Source organism: Etheostoma spectabile, unplaced genomic scaffold (assembly GCF_008692095.1).
Source record: "Etheostoma spectabile isolate EspeVRDwgs_2016 unplaced genomic scaffold, UIUC_Espe_1.0 scaffold285, whole genome shotgun sequence".
In the NCBI taxonomy this organism is placed as follows: domain Eukaryota; kingdom Metazoa; phylum Chordata; class Actinopteri; order Perciformes; family Percidae; genus Etheostoma; species Etheostoma spectabile.
Genome location: NW_022605579.1, coordinates 1,258,828 through 1,278,614, shown reverse-complemented (window position 1 = coordinate 1,278,614; position 19,787 = coordinate 1,258,828). Strand labels below are relative to the sequence as shown.

The 19,787-nt window shown below is 39.1% G+C and overlaps 1 protein-coding gene across 1 annotated transcript in view; it reads right to left on the bottom strand.

Moving 5' to 3' along the window:
• The window catches only part of LOC116686019 (plakophilin-3), a 38,255-nt gene extending 27,937 nt beyond the window's left edge, over positions 1-10,318 (bottom strand). The window contains exon 1 of the mRNA XM_032510936.1: positions 10,129-10,318. Coding sequence (XP_032366827.1) covers positions 10,129-10,318 — 190 coding nt within the window. The remainder of the gene's footprint in view (positions 1-10,128) is intronic.
• Positions 10,319-19,787: the final 9,469 nt, after the last annotated feature.

The window sequence follows — 19,787 nt, the reverse complement described above, 5'->3', positions numbered from 1 at the left end:
GTCAAGGCCGCACCCCCAGCCTCCACTTGTACATGATGGGCAGAACTACTGTAAAACAGATTGATTCAACTGACAGATGGAACATAGACATTAAGACACTAACCACATGTATGAATGACCACCCAGGAGTAGTTGTTCTGTAAAACAATACAGAAGTGAGCAGCTGTGAGCTGAACAGAGAGAGGAAAGGGGGGGGCCTAGCCTGTAGTAAAATACTAGGAGAAGAACAAAACACGCCATCCAGTCCAGCAGGACGGAAGGAAGGAGGAGGGAGGAGATGCTGCTGGGAGGGGACTGGCCTGCATGCCTGAGCGTAAGCATCACTAGGTCAGGGGTGGGGGTGGGGGTAGGTATGTTCATACAAGATCACCACAATAGGGAGAACATGCACAGCACATGTCATCTCGATCTCTCATTATGCAGAAACGCAACCACAGAGAGGACTAAAGCTTTTAATTATAAGGGTTCTTGTCAGCTGTAATTATTTAGTTTTTCACACAAAATAAGCCATTTTATCAAATTTGATGCACCAATATTTAAAGGAGTGCTCCAATGTTTTTAAACCTTGTTTTCAGTGGTTTACAAACCTTTTCTGCAGGGTCCCCTTTTTGTCGATAAGAAATATAAATAAAAAATATACAGACCACACTATGCACAGTCAGCAGTTTTTCCGTTAAGGGGTAGACAACGAGACGACAAAGCAAAGATTGCAGCCAGTTCTCATTTCCAGGTACCGCTGCTTTGTCACAGCCTTCAGCATTTCATCCCAACGCACAAGTTTAACCGACACACACACAGACGGAAGCTCTGCATTCACTCATAATCCGTCAATGTGGCACCTTTTCGCGAGTGTGTGTTTATTTGTCCTTTACAATGTAACCGCAGTGAAAAAATCAGAAAATACAGTTTAATTCAGCTGATTCACTGCTTTGTTTGACCCATTTAACTATCACAATTTAATCCATTTGGTCCAAAAACATTAGGAAAGTTTGGACAAAAAGCATGATGTAATCCCCATTTAAGTTAGTGGAGAGTTAAAGGTCCCATGGCATGAAAATTTCACGTCATGAGGTTTCTTAACATTAATATAAGTACCCCCAGCCTGCCTATGGTCCCCAGTGGCTAGAAATGGCCCTGGGTATCCTGCTCTGCCTTTGAGTAAAGCTCTATGGGCCTTATAGTACGGGAGGAGCGCTGATCATTAGGGTAATTTTACACACAGGTTTGGGTACATGATGGCTTCATGTGCCACTGAGCAACTCGCATACAAATTAACTGGACTCCGCCTCAAATGCTGTACACAGTTCTTTATGTACATAAATGCATATTATACCTTTAACTGCTGCAGCTCGGATTCATACCTCTGGCAGGTGTCTTCTACAGCAATAGCAATGGCTCATGGGTACCACATAATCATGGTATTATACTATTTAGAGCTATTTGTCATACCAAACTTATGGCAAAAACAAAACAGTAGTTCAGATTTTACAAATAGGAAAATACTGTATTTATAATCAGTCATAAAACAATCTATTGTTAAAACAATAGGGCATGGTTTCTGTCTTCCAAATGAGGAATTCTAAGTAATGACAATAACAATTCTGTTGGTGCATTGACATGATACAAGCCTTCCGTGATCGCGCTTCACCCTCTACCTCCTCCACTCAGTTGTTAGTAGCCAAGGAGGACACGGACAATGAAAAAACAATTTGGGCTCTTCAGAAGAGGTCATTATCTTCACTAAAGTTTCTATGTGCGAAAGTCACCGGATGACACCAATTTCTAAACACAGCCATACTGGGAAGTACAGAAAGAGTTGTGTGGAGTCTTAATTAGCTTTGTATCAACGCACTAATGTTTAAATTACCCAGGTGACTCCCATTTCTTTGTTGAAGAACTTAAATCTCATTACAAATACTTAAAATGTAAAGCAATGAACAATAGTTCCTAGTGGAACTGTCCACTTTTTTAGCCTTTAGCATTAGAATACATCAGCCTTCAGCACTGGCTGACCTATTCGGTTAATCATCTGTACCAGTAGCTGGAACATAGAAGCTCCACCCCCCGGGCAAACTACAATGTTGGCTGACTGTCATGCAGTTCATTCTCCTGGGAGAGCGATTAGTCGACCAAACTCCAGACTCTGTAGTTGGAAGTCAGTGGTAATATCACTAACAGGGCTCCAGTAATTGTGTTGTCCACAATGTCAGTGGTGGTTTTGTGCCAATAGACCGCAGCTGACTACTTAAACTGCCATTATACTCCATCAGAACAGCTTCTGACACATTGTCGGATAGGCTCGAACAACCACTGCTTTCCGGCATCGGATTAGAGAGGCCTGTGTCTGACATTCACAACCAGCTGTGCGGGGATGAGAAGGGAGCTCTTTAGCTCTTTTTTCATTCTTAACACAACTATTTCTGCTACTTTGCAAGTAAACAACCGAGCGCAACACTGTAAATGCTTTCAAGAGCCTGTCAGAAAATGTGAACTGTTATCCCCATAATTAAAAGGTCATTACATCTCCTCTGTCTTCATGAAGGTCAACTGTATACTCTGCCTTCACATGTGGCTGTTTGGGGGAAAAAACCTATGATTTCAGAGGTTGTCAGACAACATGTCATACAAACTAATTCGGATCTAACATAACATGACGTTACTGTGTATGTTTCTGAACTAGCTTTCTATCTGGGCAGTGATCCAGGAGAGTAGGTGTTTCTCTGCTGCAACTCCCCTATGTCCAGACTTCTCTATCAGGTTGTCTGGTGTCGTATCCAGTCTACCCTAGATATGTCTTTTAGCGCTTTACTGAAGGCCCATATCTCAACTTTAAACTGGTGACAGACATGCAACTGAGACACAAAGTCAAAAGGTTAGAAGTAGGCTAATACTTAGTTACTGTGTCTGAACAAAAACACTCACATGCCACGAGAAATCCAGAATATTGGAATGTTTAAGTGTGTTTTTAATCAACTCTTCGCTCAAACGTTTATGACTGTGATTAAGCCCAGATGAGACAGCTTTCTCTTTGGCTCTGCAAAACAAGAAGTCTCTGAGTGAATTATGTATTTATCTTGGTTATGGAATGTGTGCAGCTCCTCATATTCCCCATGAGCCATTATTGGGTCGTGATACCGAGCCAACCCTATCTCAACACCATGGTTTCTCAACCCATCTCTGTCACAAACTCATCTTTTACAACAACTCCAGTCCTTGTCTCATGATATCCAAAAAACAACTTGTTCTCCAACACCTTGGTCTTCAACACAAGTCTAAACTACATACACAAGAGAGACTTACAATCATCTGCAACATAATTTACTCCTCACAATGCCAAGGTGTGGGATGAAACAAACATATTGAAAATCCACGGGGCTAAGATGTAACAAAGGGTTGCACTAAAAGAAGGTTATATGTTTAAAATAGACAGACATATGACGGGAAACCGTTGTGGCCAAACCCACTACTGGCTGAAGATTTATATTTAGTGTACGGCCATGAGTGGTATAAACGCTCTCCTCTTACCCTTGGTAAGAAAGTAAATAAGCATATTTCCCCAAAAAAAGTTGAACTGTGGCTTTAACATTCTTACCAGAGTGTTGAAGAAAGCCAAAATGGAAATGGCTCATCCATCCTATGGCAATCTGGTCAATAGTTGTTAAGTTGGACTTTTAAGGGGGGATATTTTGATATGTCTTTGGCAACTAGACAAATGGTAAGGTTTGCCAGTTTAGTGCCAACCCGACCAATACTAACATAATATATGTAATAACCAATGAACATCACCATCTTTACACTACAGCACAGGTGTTGCAGTGGTATTATGTCAGGGTCTACTCCCATCTCCTCTCATCCAAGCTCACATTTAGTATAATTATTGTGACAGGATTGCGTATAGAATGGACTCCTGTCACTGCTTTGGATTGAAAGTTTGACCCGGGCCTAGGTGGTTAGGATGGTTACAGTCCTTATGCTCTTTGCTTCTTATCTCACTTAACTGTAAACTCATCAGTTTTTTCCAACAACAGTTGGGGATAAGGATGTTTTCACAACCCTTTAAACTTAGTTGTTTTTAACTACCTCAGGTAATGAAATAAAAAAACTCCTTGTGTTTTTACTTTCACTTGGACATGTAAATTCCAAGTTAAAATCCAATGCTTTGAGTTTCTGCCAGTATGTCCAGAATGCCTTATTTTAGGTCTCAGGACAAATCCGAAAGGCCAGAAGTGCCATAACTGAGGGAACCTTTCTCTCAACTGTCAAATACCATCAGATCAGAGAATATCCAATTTTCCCTGATAGCCATGGACTTGTAAGTGAAAAAAATCAGACAATGAAAGCCTGCCTGACCCCACCGGCAGAGACCGGTCTAAAATAGACTCTGATAACATGCTTTAAAGCGGAGATTGGAAAGGAATGTTCCACACAGAAGGTGGTCACTGAGCTTAGGAGGGGTGTTGAACCAGACATCAGCTCACTTGCATTTCTCTTTCAACGTGTACATTACAATTGAAAGACTGGAGTTGACACCCCTGGTCATTCACAGCCATCTTCATCACTTCACACAAGCATCTCATTTCCATCCAAATTCGCCTTATTTTGCTCCACTCGTCCTCCCCATCTGTTTCCTTTGTTATCACGCTCATTGTGGTTTGGACTGCATCCAGACTATGTTGAATTCCGACCACCATGTGGGAACTTTATCCGATTTGGCCAAACCTTTTTTGGCTCATTCAGTTCCATTCAACTTCAAATGTCACACAAAAGAAATTCCAAACTTAGTTCCCAACGGGTAATGCACTGACTTAGATCATGAAAAAAAACAAACATAAACAGACTTAAAATAAAAATTTGCCTTTAAAAAGTAAAATCTGTTTTCTACAATTCTAAATATTTACTGGCAACGTTTTTTTGACTACGTAACACTAACTTTTTAACTTTTGTTTTACAGTTATTTTTGGAATTTATGGTCAATAAACCTAATTTATAGGAAATTTTACCTAATGTTTGAGTTATAAAAGCAGAATATAGGAATTATTTAGACTAAAATAATTAAATGAATGGATGTTGATGGATAATCACAGACTGGAATATGTCAACTTTTACTCAATACTATTTCAAAACTACTTCAATTTTTTTCTTCAATTGCTATAAAATTGAATAAAAATCATGAAAGTAGAGATTTGTACTTGACAAAGAGCGTTGTGTGGAATCAATCATGTTATTTTGGGTTGTTAAAAAGAACATTGATATAGAAAAACAGGTCAATTTGACCCGAGGAGCTTAATCTGGCACACACACTGGTACTGTTTTCAACATTTTTGGACTGTGTGTGATGAGGCGACCGGTCATTTGGGGGTGAGTAGGGCATAGCTCCACCTAACATAAAAAGTGTGGTTTTAGTGGAAATGAATAATTTAGAATAGATATAATTCTAGATTAATGCAACAGTTGCTGCTGTTATTTACGTTGGTTCTATAAACAGGATTAGTGGCTGGGTAGTTTCAAGCGGGTGTTTTAAATGTCCTCGGCCAGAGATGCTGCTATGTGGGGACAGCACCACACTCAGTTTCCAAGCCCCAGGTATGTGTTGGATTATCACCTGGGAAATAGCAAATTACATTTACTTAAATTTTTCTGGTTTTCCAACTAAAACTGTGTATGTGTAATGGAGATTTCTAATGAAAAGTAATCTCTTGGCTTGGAGATATGCAGTTAGTCATTTTTACTAATGAATGAGGATCTCACAAAAAGCTTACATTCAGCTTTCAAACAACATCCTGACCCTCTGTTGGGTCAAACTATGGGGCTGCAGTCTTATCAGACAGAAGAAGGAGCCGTCTAAGGAGGAGGGAGGGATTTCCCCTTCCTCTCCCGTACATTCCATTTGAAAAGACTAATGCCAGGTCTCCATTTGGCCTGCGATGAGACAGATGGGTCATCTGAACTTCCCAGGCTGACTGGTCACTATGATAAACCTTCACATGTCAAAGCAGAGACAATAAGGTGGATCTATGTACTTTAAGAGAAAGTTCAGATTTTTTGAAATGTGGTTGTATGAGGTACTTCTTCATAGTCAGTGTGTTAGTTACAGCAGATGGCGTTTAGCACGCCCCTAGTCTATATCCACCGACGTTTCACTTCCGGTATTGCTTCTTCATTTAGGCCAGAGATCCATACCCTTGGACTTTCTCTGTGTTGCCATTTTAAACTCCGGTGGATGTATGAGGACTATGGTTAACTGCTCCTCAGATCTCTGCAGGGTAAATCCTGCTTTGAGCCATTTGATGAATGTTGATGGAAGCAGCGGTAGAGCAACAACTCCAGTGGTTTTTGACTTAAAACAACGTTTTTGTCAGAGGAGTCTGGTGGCTTCGAAGAGAGCAGAGATAACGGATTCAGTTCCCCATTGGTAAGCGCGGTCTGACGGCAAGGTAAAGCGATGAAAATATTATTTAGCGCACCTATACAGATATCTATTTTTTTACGTGGCTACAATACTTTTGGCTACCGCGTGACACCCGCCATCTACTGTAGTAATACACTATGGATATGTACCTCAAACAACCACACTTCCAAAATAAAAGTACTATCTCACTCATCACTTTTGTTTTATACTTGCTAACTAATACCAAAAACAGTTCTTGTTCAAGATGTGAACAGTCATGACTCAAAACCATCCTGACTGGAACCTCTGATGTCAGAATTAACGTTTCCATGGCAGGAAAAAAACAGGAAATGAGCAGGAAGTAGCACACCATGTGGTTCCTATAGTGGACAAATACAAACCTGTGTAGTGGGTCAACAACAAACAAGAATAAAAAGCTATTTTGACCTTATTTACATCACTTTTGGGTAAAGTGTTATGTTATACACATTTTGTTGAATTTATAAATGTGACATCTCCGTTCAAAAAACTGTGAAATGTTGAAATTGTAAGGACCCAGATATAAACAGAGTGGACTTTAAAGTCCTTTAAACAGCCGGGGGGGAACTTGAACACATGAACAAGCATGTGCACGTTTTAACACATTTTCTAAACCCCAAAAGTGATAAGGAATTTGAATTTCCAAATTCCACATCATCATGGGATGGCACTCAACAGTAAGAATTGACTGATAATGGTTTTCAAGGCCAATACCGATTATAAGTTGATAATGAAACCAATATTTGGAACCGATCGGCATTTATTGCACAGTAAAAAAGAAAATCTTTTGTAAAAATTAACAATTTGGAATGTTACAAAACTCCAACACAAAAGTTTAAGTTTCAGTTTGTCTAACAGAGCTGTAGCGGCGCCAAAGAAGCCCATTTTTTAATTACTGGTCAAATAAAACACAGATACTGATAATCTGCAAAATGCCAAATAAAGGCCCTGATAATTGGCCAGTTCTGACGGTACTTCTCTGTTTCATGAGTTGATTGCATTTCCCAGAAGCCCCAATATGAAAATGTGTGATCACTGATGGAGGTAGAGATGGAACCGGGAACCGGCACAACAGAACCAGGACAGGAATGCGTTTCAATCTTGGAAATTCAAACATCATTTCACATTAAAGAAATAACAGGGAAAACTAAATCTAACTGTGCAGTGCAACCTCCGCTTGCAGCAACCAATCTCCTTTCACTGTCCAAATGACTCCACCTCCAACCTGAAGTATTTCAAAGTAACTTATTTTTTTAATTAGCCAAGGCTAGTCGTCTGCTTTAGTTTTACTACTGGTCACCTTGCTATTTTATAGTTGTATCAGTTACCTGTTTAGTTGACGTTACCTTTACATCCTCCTATGTGCTGATCTATTAGCCCCAGAGCCGTTGAAAGACTGACTAGCCCCGTTTGACATGCTACCTAACGTTAGCTAACATTAGCTTGTGGTAGCAAGACTGCGGTTAGTAGGATATGCAGTTCAGGACTACAAATACAAAAATGTATCTGCTTCATATACACATTCAGCCAGTTGGAACAGAAGAACACACCAGAATCGGCATGTTCAGTAAGCAGGATATGATTGCCGCATTTCTACATTTTTTAAATGCAATTCAATTTGGAAGTAATCCAAATATTTAAAATACGTTACTCAGATTGAATAACGTAACGGAATACGTTACAAATTACATTTTTAGGCATGTATTCTGTAACAGAATACATCTTGAAAGTATCCTTGCCAACACTGGTCCTAAGTTTCTAAACCGGAAATACGGAATATTCTTCTTATCAAGGATGATAAGGTTACCATACTCAGATGTCAGGCAAGTAAGCAAGAAAGACAGAAATATGTCATCATAAAACCGAGTGTAATAGAGTCCACAGCGGTTCCCCAAACCCACATTTCAATCTGTACGAGTTTTAAACAATTCACTGGTTTCAACCTCTTAAATATCAAGGTTTGTTGTTGGGACTTTTTGTGCAGTTGGTCGGACATTTTATGGGTTAAATGACTTGTCTGTATCTGGGTTTTGAGGTAAAAGTGGTGTCTCTAAATGGAAATCCAACATTGCTTTGAAGCTGCACTCATCAATATTTTACATTAACAACAGATCATGTGACTAGGTGTAATGTCAAAGTGGCCACTTCTAATGACGAACCCACCCAAGAATGTCTCCCCAAAACTGCAGCGACCCTCAGCTACTTCAAACAGTTAAGCATAACTCCTTCAGCTCATTGTTTAAGACTTCACTCTTTTCAGCCAGCAAGCAGCTGTTTCCAGCACAAATGCTCTGATAAACCCACTGACCACTACCTGCCCAGCACCAATCGCCAAACAGACACAGTTTGTGAGCAGCTGGTGAACACAGTGGGACATTTAATAGTTAAAGCATCAGGTGTTTCCCTCAGGAGTTGGTAGAGACGAAAACAGAGCCAAAAAGACTGAATTTTAGACTTTTAGACATCCATCAGGTGGCCAGAAATTCCTAAGAAGCTACTAATGTTGCTCAGTAGCAGCAGGATTGTAAATAGGCAACTGTTTGCTAAGACCTGCACCACAGCAACTTCATTTGATGCTAATACTCTTGCATTTACAACTTGTTCCACTGCCTAACTGCTCAAATAACAATCAATGCAACTCATTTATAAGATAAGATAAGACAAGACAAGATAAGATATGCCTTTATTGTTTCCTTTAGGAGAAATCTGACTCGGGCAGTCAAGAGAACAAAAACTGCAACACATTGCACACAAACACACTAATACACATACATTTGTCCACTAATATGTGGACAAATGTATTTGTCCACTAATACACATATATTTGTCCAATACAAATGTAATCAACTTAACATTCAATGATACACATACACATACACACACATGCACACACACACAAAGAAAGAGAACCTACTGCACATCCTCCCTCTAAAACTGCAAATATATTCTACCCAGATTGTATATTTCCCATTAAATCAAGCAGTGATCAATAAATTAAGTATTGCAAAAATGTAGTATTATATTAGACCCACACAATCAAATTAAAAAATATTGCACCAATGCCCTTCCAGATATTGCAAATGCATCCTTCACTAACGCATCTTTAACTCTGTTCATGACCTTATGAATATGTACAGTACCAGTTAAAGGTTTGGGGTCTCTTACAAATTTCCATTCCATTCCATTCTAGACAGCTGATCTGAGTGGGGGGGCTGATCTTTAATGCAATATCTACACTGCACATTTTAAGCAGCATTCATCCAATCTTCCAAAGGCACATTCTGTTAATTTATCTGATATATATAACTGAGAAAACATTGGAGAACCCTTTTGAAATTATGTAAGCACATAATGTAATATGAAAACTGCTGCCCTGGTTAAAACAACAATGCAACTGATCTCAGCTGGTATTCTGTCTATAATGGAGTGCAATGGAAATTTCTAAGTGACCCCAAACTTTTGACCGTTGGTGGATACATTTTACACCACCTCCACCACAGTTAACTGTGCCTTTTTGTTCCCTATCAGCATGTTTTTAATGGCAGCCCTGTCCATGCTATTACATCATGTGTATTTAACGGTCTGGCAGCAGTAGTAGTAGGTCTTCAACCTGTAGTTTATTGACTGGAAAACAACGTGTTGGCTACCCTATCTAACATTAAGCAGCTGGGGAGGCCGACTTTTAAAGTGATGTAGCTCACCTGTTGATCCACAGAGAGAGTCGTCCAGCCTGGGCAGGGAGGAGGACTTCTTCTCAGCCAGTCGCATCCGAACCTGCTCTCGGACCCTCCTGGCCGGAGACATACCGTCCGAGGGAAGCCCATAGGCGGTGCAGGACGAGTTGGGCTGCAGAGCGGACAGAAAGCAGCCCTCTGCCACCGCTACACTCATACTTCCAGCGGGGATAAACGGCCTGACCCTGAGGCACAAAGAGAGAGAAAAGTAGCGGGAAACAGTCCGGTCCTACAGCGGGCGCGGCTCGTCCGGAAAGCGGTTATGTGTTGTCTGAGGGTCCGCTGCGAAATGGAGACCGGTCAGACAGCAGCCCGACTGACTTTAGGTAGGCGGGACCTTCGGGGTGGGGGGGCAACCCAAATCCACCTAGTGATTGTCAAGACAACCATGACTCCGAGAAATGACGTTTAGGCTACATACAACTTTTTTTTTTTGCTGAAAGATTACTTTTGGGCATTTCCGCCTTTAATTTTTGGACCAGACAGTTTGGTGAGAAAGGGGGAAGACATCGTCACAGGTCGGATTCGAACCTTCGACCTTTGCATCGAGGCATAAACCTTCAAGTACATATGCGCCCGCTCTATTACTGACCACACACACGTTTACACACAACTCATTTTGCAACAGTTAATATTTTTTGGAAGGAAACGTAACGGCGCCCGGTTTTCGTTTCAATTAACCCCAACATATTGATAAAATTGTTTTACAATCTGGATATCTAACGTATATTACGTAACGTAATAATAACGTAGCCTACTTATATCCGCCAAGAAATCCAGACTTGCAACACAATATGTGCATTAGTGAGTGCGTTATTGAACTGATAATGTCAGGGTTTGAGTCACAATATGAAGGTATATGAAAATGTTTGAGTTGATGGACTCATTATAAAAATGTAGCTTACATCAGTGGTTCCCAAAGTGGGGTCCAGGGCCCCCCATGGGTCCTTGAGGTGGCTCCTGGGGGTCCCCAGCAAAATTGGGAATACTTAGCCTATTGTCACTCCAATTCCATCCATAATAAATACAATGATATAAAGTGTGACTATCTTGTACGTGGGTTTCATATACTTTCTGTAATAAGACAAAATTTCATCAAATGGGGGTCCGGGTTCTAGTTTGTTTCAGTTTAAGGGTCCGTGACATGAAAAAGTTTGGGAACCATTGGGTGTACATGTTTTCACCATATTCATATTCATGGTTTGTATTGTCATGTTTTGTAGTCATACTGTAAGCTAACACCTCATGGAAACTTTCAGTGGTGAAGTAACTGACTATATGCTGTATGGCTCATTATCTGCATCCTGTCACAGTGACATAGGCTGTTGGAGTTAGGCCGAGGCTGGCATCTGAGCTACTTAACCCTCATTTGACCCGTTTTCAAAGTCATACATTTGAGTTTCTTTCAACCAAAGTGCCCAAATATAACGTGAATGGTTCCAAAAAAAACATTATAGTGACAAAACGTTGACATACAGTGTACCCGCCTGCCATTATCCACTCCACATCTTCTGATCTTAACAATTAGTCAAAATAATTCAGAATTTCTGCTTTTTTTAAACTCATAAATTAGGTATAATTTCATATAAATGAAGTTGGCCACTGAATTCCAACAAGAAGTGTAAAAGTAGTGGTAAGAAGTTGGAATGAAGTTGGCTAAGAACGCCGAATTGGGTGATGATTTATACTTTAGGTTTTGTAAAGAGGTAAAGTTAAAACAGACGGAGGACAACACAAGGGTTAAAGCCAGATGTAGGATGCAATTATGACTTTGGTGACTCCCAGTGGTCTGATCAACACATACACTGCGGCACTGAGACAATGACATGGCACTGTCATTGACTTGTATTAAATGTTCATTTAGCCAGACAACATTTAGTAAGTGTTTCAGTGTGTTACTGTGCAGAAATACTTATGAAAAACCTGTATGGAATTAAAATGTTCACATGGAGGTTACACAGAGTCTTGACAAGTGAGTCTTTGGCAGGATGAGGAAGGCATAGAGTCAAGATGGCTGCAGCTAACAATCTTTTCCTTTGTTTTTGTTGATTGATCTGTGGATTATTAGTTGTTTGGTCTATAAAATGTTAGAAAATGGGGAAAAATGTGGATCGGTGTTTTCCCAAAGCCCAAGATCCAGGGGTGGAAACACTTTTACCTCAAAAACCAAGACACTGACAAGTCATTTAACCCATAAAATGTCCGACCAACGGCACAAAAGTCCCAACAACAAACGTTGATATTTAAGAGGCTGAAACCAGTGAATTGTTTAGAACTTGTACAGATTGAGATGTGGGTTTGGGGAACCGTCGTGGGCATTATTATACATTTATTACACTCTGTTTTATGACAACATATTTCTTTCTTTCTTGCTTGATTGCCTGACATCTGAGGATGGTAACTTTATCATCCTTGATATGATTAGAGCTGTCCCCTCTTAGTCGATTACTCAACTAACATGTGTTTTTGGTATTAGTCAACTAAGATTTCTTAAGTTGACTAGTCATTTATTATGCGTATTCATGCTTAATTACTCATTTCCAAGAAACTTATGAGCACATTTCTGGTGAACACAAGATTTAAAGTGGTGCTTTTGCAAGATTAATTGTGTAGAAACTCAGTTTTACAAATAAATCAACTAATCGATTAGTCGACAAAATCACATAAGCGTGAGTCAACTAAGAATGTCTTTAGTCGAGGACAGCCCCAGATATGATTGTTTAATATTCCGTAGTTATGGCTTAGGAATTAAGGACCAGTGTTGGGAAGGATACTTTCAAGATGCATTCTGTTACAGAATACAGAATACAAGCCTAAAAAATAGTGGGCAATTAATTTAATAGTTGACAACTCATGACTAAAAATGATGCTCATTGTAAAATGTCATTGCACGTGAGTAAACCTAGCTACCATGTCTGTCTGTTATGCAAACTCTTGACAAATAATCAGCCTTATCCAAACCTATAAATGATGTAAGTGATGACTGGAGTCATCGGGAGGGACAGGGTGGGTTCAGGGTATGAGGGTTACTTACCACCCCCACCAAAGTTCACTGAGGTAAAGCACAATGTAAATACATGCTCATGTTTCATTGTAAAGGACAGGATACACAAATATTACTGGTGAGTGACGTTAGGTTGGTATTCCCCTCTGGCTCCATCTCCACTTTATTGTCCTTTTTGTCAACTTTTCAAATTTGAAAGAAATGAGAGCAATGATGATAGTATTGCAAAATAAGCCCAGTTTTCTTGTTAATGGGCGGTTGTTTAAGGGCCCAGGAATGTGGAAATAACCTCATCATCGACAACTAACATGAGAAATCCTGGGGGAGGTCTGGGATGGGAAGTCTGGGTCTGAGAAGCAGTAATAAGTCAGTGTCAGAGAGGCTCAGGGAGGGTTCCTGCAGCCTGTCCCAGAAACGGTCCTGCTAGTACTGAGACGCTGAGACTTTCACACAAACCTACAGAAACCACTGGCTCTCCGTTTGGGCGTGGGTGTGATAGCTAGATCCCAACAAAATGGGAAATTATAGTGTGACAGCAGCATAATATCAGTCACACAGCACATAGGATACAATATACATACATACAATACGCATGAAATATACATACACATACTATACATGAAATAATAGCAGGATAGAATACAAGAACAAATATTTGAATATGTACAAGTTGGGAATACAAAAATGTGCAACTGCTTATCCTTAATAGGGATTGCTGCATTCTTAGTAAAAAAATAAAAACATGTTCCTTACTCACCGGGGTCCTGACCTCTTAATTTGACTTTAAACCCAGGAATGCTAACCGCCATTTTCTTCTCATTTAGCACAAAGAAGCCACACAAACATGCAGAGATTACATGAAGAGTTAATTTATTCCAGCTGAATTTGCCCTGCTTTTTTCGGTTTTTACTTTTACTTTTAATTACGGGGCTATTCAGACAGTGTTTTAATTATCTGTAACCCACAAATTACAGCTTTAACACATGGCTGTGCTCTCGTGTTGTTTACTTCTTGCGTGTCCAAGAAGATTTGGAGTAGGAGCTCATCATTTTTCTTAGGTGCATTACTAGTGTGTGGATGTAGCCTTAGTTTGCAATTTCATTTTGTCTGCCCAGTTAAAAAGTTAAAAGTCAAATTTGCTTTCATTTTTCCTAATATTATATCCTAGATGCACCGAAAATGATCTGACAGTAGAGTTTCTATTTTAATTTGGCAAGGAATCAAGCATTTTAAACTTGAAAATGTGATTTTAAAGTTTGTCCTTCACACAGAAACTGAAAATGAAACGACAAAGATGTGATTTTTAAATTGGCAGTCACCGACTTTATCTTTATTTATTATTTACCAGAACCATACGACTACGATGATCCTAGTCCCATTGAAAATCGGTTAAGATCATCTTAGCAAAGGATGCTTTTGTGAAACAATGCCCATGTCCGACAAATTAAAAGGATATTTTATTCATGTTTGGGATAAGGGGTGGTACAGTATCACAGTATGTTAATGTATACAGTCTATTAAGCCTGAGTCCTTTAAATTAGAAAGCCCCAGCTAGCCAGTGGCTTGTTAAAATGACCAGCAATACATATGCAATAATATTAATGTTCCTTAATACGTGAAAGTGCTTGATATTGACGTTTTTGAGTAAATCCCCAAATCTTAGAGAAGCATTTTTGAAAGAGAATCCCATTAGTTTTCAACAGTGTGTTGTCTTGTTGTGACTGCTGAAGGGGCAGAAGTGGCTTTCCTTTAGATAGAGACTGGGTGTTAGAATTCAGAGCATCCAGGACTAATACTCTCAGCTATTAATCACCAAACTGGCAACGAGAAATGGTTATGTGCTAAACTAGCAGTATCAGTTGGGGGAGGGGGGGGAGAGTGTGAAACATGGCTTACACAGACCTGTTGAAACAATACCAGTTTATAAGAAAATGCATGGCTGGTATTAATATTAATACCAGCAATACAAATTACACCAATCAAGAGAGCAGTGAGTGAATGAAACAGTAAAGTCACAGGCTTTATAACCCAAACAATAAAAGTCATATCTGAAGTCTCTTTTATATAGACCTTAGTGGTCCCCTAATACTGTATCTGAAGTCTCTTTTATATAGACCTTAGTGGTCCCCTAACACTGTATCTGAAGTCTCTTTTATATAGACCTTAGTGGTCCCTAATACTGTATCTGAAGTCCCTTTTAAAAAGACCTTAGTGGTCCCTAATACTGTATCTGAAGTCTCTTTTATATAGACCTTAGTGGTCCCCTAAAACTGTATCTGAAGTCTCTTTCCCAAAATTGCAAAAATGCAGAATTCCAGCCACTAGAGCCAGTCCCACAATGAGCTTTCCTTGGTATGTTCCATTTCTGTCTGTAGCTATTGTGGAAGGGGGGGGGACAAGGTGGCGGCTAGGGGTGTGGCTTGACCAACTGCCACTTTGCTCATTTGAAAAGCAAAAAGGCAAAGCAGGCAAAGCAGAGAAAGGGGAGGTAACGTTTCCCCTTATGACCTCATAAGGGGAAAGATTCCAGATCGGCCCATCTGAGCTTTCATTTTCTCAAAGGCAGAGCAGGGTACCCAGGGCTCGGTTTACATCTATCACCATTTCTAGCCACTGGGGGACCATAGGCAGGCTGGGGGAACTCATAGTCCTGTTAAAAAAACTCATAAAGTGAAATATTCATGCAAAGGGACCTTTAACTATTGATGTGAACTAAATATTACTAAAAGAAACAGTAAATAAACACCAAATAAGTACAGCTATGACTTATTCCTCAGTGTAATCACTGTTACTGTTTTTGTTCAAGGGCGTGGAGCGTCAAAGGCATTTTTAGCACCAGATGCAGATGTAGAAGCTCACATGGATACTATTGTGCATGGTTATAAAAGCCAAGGGGGGATTATGGGAGTCAGACAGAACACCACCTGATTTGTCCAATCATTTATCTGTATGACGTAATCATGCCCTATCAAGAATTTTTCCGTAGAAAAACAGATAATGTTCTGGCAGAAAATTCCCTTTTCCGTTGAGTTTACAGACATTTCTGTTAATCCCCCCCAAAAAAACACATATATATATATATATAAATATACAGTATATATATATATATATTTTCTAAATTTATAGTATATCCAATGTATTGTTAACAGACATTTCTTTCAATCCAAAAATCTAAGTACGAAAAAAACACCTGTAAAAGAACAATACACAAAAATCTTTCACTTTAACACAGTATATTATCCCGTAGTTCCACGCACTTTTCTAAAAGTGTACCTTCAAAAATGTTTTGACACTTTGAGACATTTGCTATCTCTGCCTACAGAGACCTAAATTACATGCACGTCTTTTAAGATCACTGTAATCAATGTATTATCTCAGTCTAATGCATCAAAATCTTAACAATTTGCTATCTAATAATAGTAAATGTTGAAAAGTGATGTGAAAAAGTACAGAACCCCAGAGGGGACATGACATTATAAAAACAGCTTGGAAGACCGTGATAAGCACTACTTCAACAAACGGTGGCGTATTCCTTTAACTCCCACTCCCTCCCGCTCACCAGGTGCCACATATCGCGTGGGCGTGCAGCTCACTGCTTAGCCAAGTGCTTATTGATGACTAAAGATTGGAGAGAGCAAATTCTGTGCACGACTCCGTCCGCGGGTCAACACTTGAGAGCGCACAGGCCCAGACCCAGAATCAGATTTGACCATGTACGTTGTATTCTGAGTCTGCTCTCTCCGTTTTCCCCAGCTGTTTTGGGATTTGAGATTGCGGAAGAGGTCACTTTTGATGAGCAAGCTGCATTCAGGACACACCCGCATGGGTGCAGGGGATATGCAAAGGTCAATGGTACTGTGGTATGGGTCTATGGGGTCGGAATGGGTGTGGATTGTAGATATATATGTCTATGGTGTGGCTGAGGGGCCACAGTATATGCCATATACAATATACATAAAGGCAGTGTCTCATATTTGCATACCTCAGTACACTGCAAATGTGCACTGACCACTTCCTGCTGTAGCGCCCACTTTTGATGATTAGTGTTGTCCCAAAAGGAAATGTTAAAACACTTACCGGAAATGACAAGCGTGACGAACATGTGAATAAATTAATCCCTGCTTTTATTTACAAAAACAATTTCTGGACGTGCATTCACCCCTTCCTTCCCAGCACGTGGAAACTACGTCGCCTCCGACGTCTCCAACGCCAACGCAGGATCCTCCTACTATTTGGCTGAAAATGAGCAACGTTATTGTTTTTTTTGCACAAACTGCATGAATCGCCCGCCATTTTTTCAAACTTTGTAAAACTTGCCGACGTCCGTGGTCCTCCGAGTCCTTCCAGTGCACCGACATTTTGCATTATCTACACTATATACTTAAAAAGAAGTGTTTCAAGTGTGCAAGTAGGCAGTTTGAGACACAGCCAAACATTCTAAATGGCCCCAAGTTGATTTCCTGTTGCATGGCATGTGAATGAAATCACATGACAGGAAGTTAACAAGGAGCCCAGCTGTTGCCTAGTGATGGAAGTCCATTCTATATCAATATGGTATGACATATTCCTATCAAATTTGACTTAGAAGGGTTATTCTTGTGTATGTGTGATATATGTGTTTGTTGTGTTATGGTTGTCTTGCTACTGGATGCCTAAAGTTTATTTTGGGATGAATAAAGAATCTATCTATCTATCTATCTATCTATCTATATATCTATCTATCTATCTATCTATCTATCTATCTATCTCTCTATCTATCTATCTATCTGTCTATCTATATATCTGTCTATCTGTTATCTATCTAATATCGTCTATCTATCTATTCTATCTATCTACTATCTATCTATCGTCTATCTATATATCTGTCTATCTGTCTATCTATATATATGTATCTCTATCTATCTATCTATCTGTCTATCTATATATCTGTATCTGTCTATCTATTATCTATCTGTCTATTCTATCTATCTTCTATCTATCTATCTATCTATCTTCATCTATCTATCATATATATTATCTATCTGTCTCTCTATTATCTATCTATCTTATCTATCTATCATCTATCTATTATCTATCTATCTATCTATATGTATCTATCTATCTATCTATCTATCTATCTATCTATCTATATCTGTCTATCTTCTATCTGTCTGTCTATCTATCTATCTATCTATATATTATCTATCTATCTATCTATTCTGTCTATATCTATATCTATCGATCTATCTATCTATCTAGCTATCTGTCTATCTGTAATCGATCTATTATCTATCTATCTATCTATCTATCTATCTGTCTATCTGTCGTATCTGTTATTTTATATATCTATCTATCTATCTATCTATCTATCTATCTATCTATCTATCTACTTTGTTCACTGAGCATTTACTGTTGCTGACAACTTCTCCCTCTTGTGTTTAGTTTGTGTTACAGCAGCAGAAGCAGAGAGTTTTTGTTTTTTGTTTTTTCAATTCATTTTGTATTGAAGAATCCAGGCATACATCAGAAAAGAACATCTTCTGTACATCTTAAAAGTCTGCGTTCTAAAAGGGCCAGGGGGTTACTGTGGTATCCTAACTGTAATATCTCAATTACTTACTTATGAAGAATACTAGTTCATTTCCCTTATCCTGTATTCAAAGTTAGCTGCTAATACGGAATGTCCCAGAAGGAGGCGCTATTACATTAAGTTCTGAATGTGAGGCTGACAGGATGTTGTCGGTAGGTGCAGGAGAGACCGAAGAAGTTGTTGCTAGCTGTAGACATGTTAAAAAGTAGCTTCGTAAACTGCAATGATGTTATGCCTGTTTGTTTGCATTAAACATTCGAAGGATTTTGGATGTTGTGGACATCAAGTTCTTCCTTACAAGATATAACAGTTACTAAAGGAAAAGAAAAAACAAAACAAGCAAAACACTTCATGCAAGTATTTTGTAAAGCTTACAGAGGTCACATGATCTAACAGCTTTTTGGTTTGTACAGGTAGAAATGGAAGCAGTGTCTTGTCGTATTGTTTAATTTTAGCAGCCAGCTCAAAAAAGCTGGGCTTCTTTTTCAAAAACTTTGATTTATGTCAATAAAATCTGGTTAAAATAATAATTCGATTTATCACGGAAGACGAGAGGTGCATTTATCTGACCCTGACATGTCACGTGTTCTGTTTTGTTATTTCAAAATAAAAGAAAAGAATAATGTTATGGGCACACTTTGTTTAAGTTATGGGAACTATTACACCAGTAGGCTGAACAAAAAATCAAATCAGGGCAGCAAATATTAGACACTGTGAACTAAACCCTGAATTAACCTTCCTGGCTATATTATATCCTGTGATACATTTTTCCAAAATGAAAGTCTTGATAAGAATCCAACATATTATTAGCCGATATAAATCAGTCTGTTTGTTTAACATTAAAACATGATTTATAAAATCATGCCGACAATTATCATTTTTATAGCTTAGTAATCTATGTAAAAAATGTATATATGTATATAAGGATTTAGGCTGCCGTTCACATTACTGTAAGCCCAGTTTAATATGCTTTAATAAATTTCATTTTATAGAATATATGTAGTAAGGGGGTCCCTGATCCGTCTCTCTCTGAGTTACGGGGGCCTTTTTTTT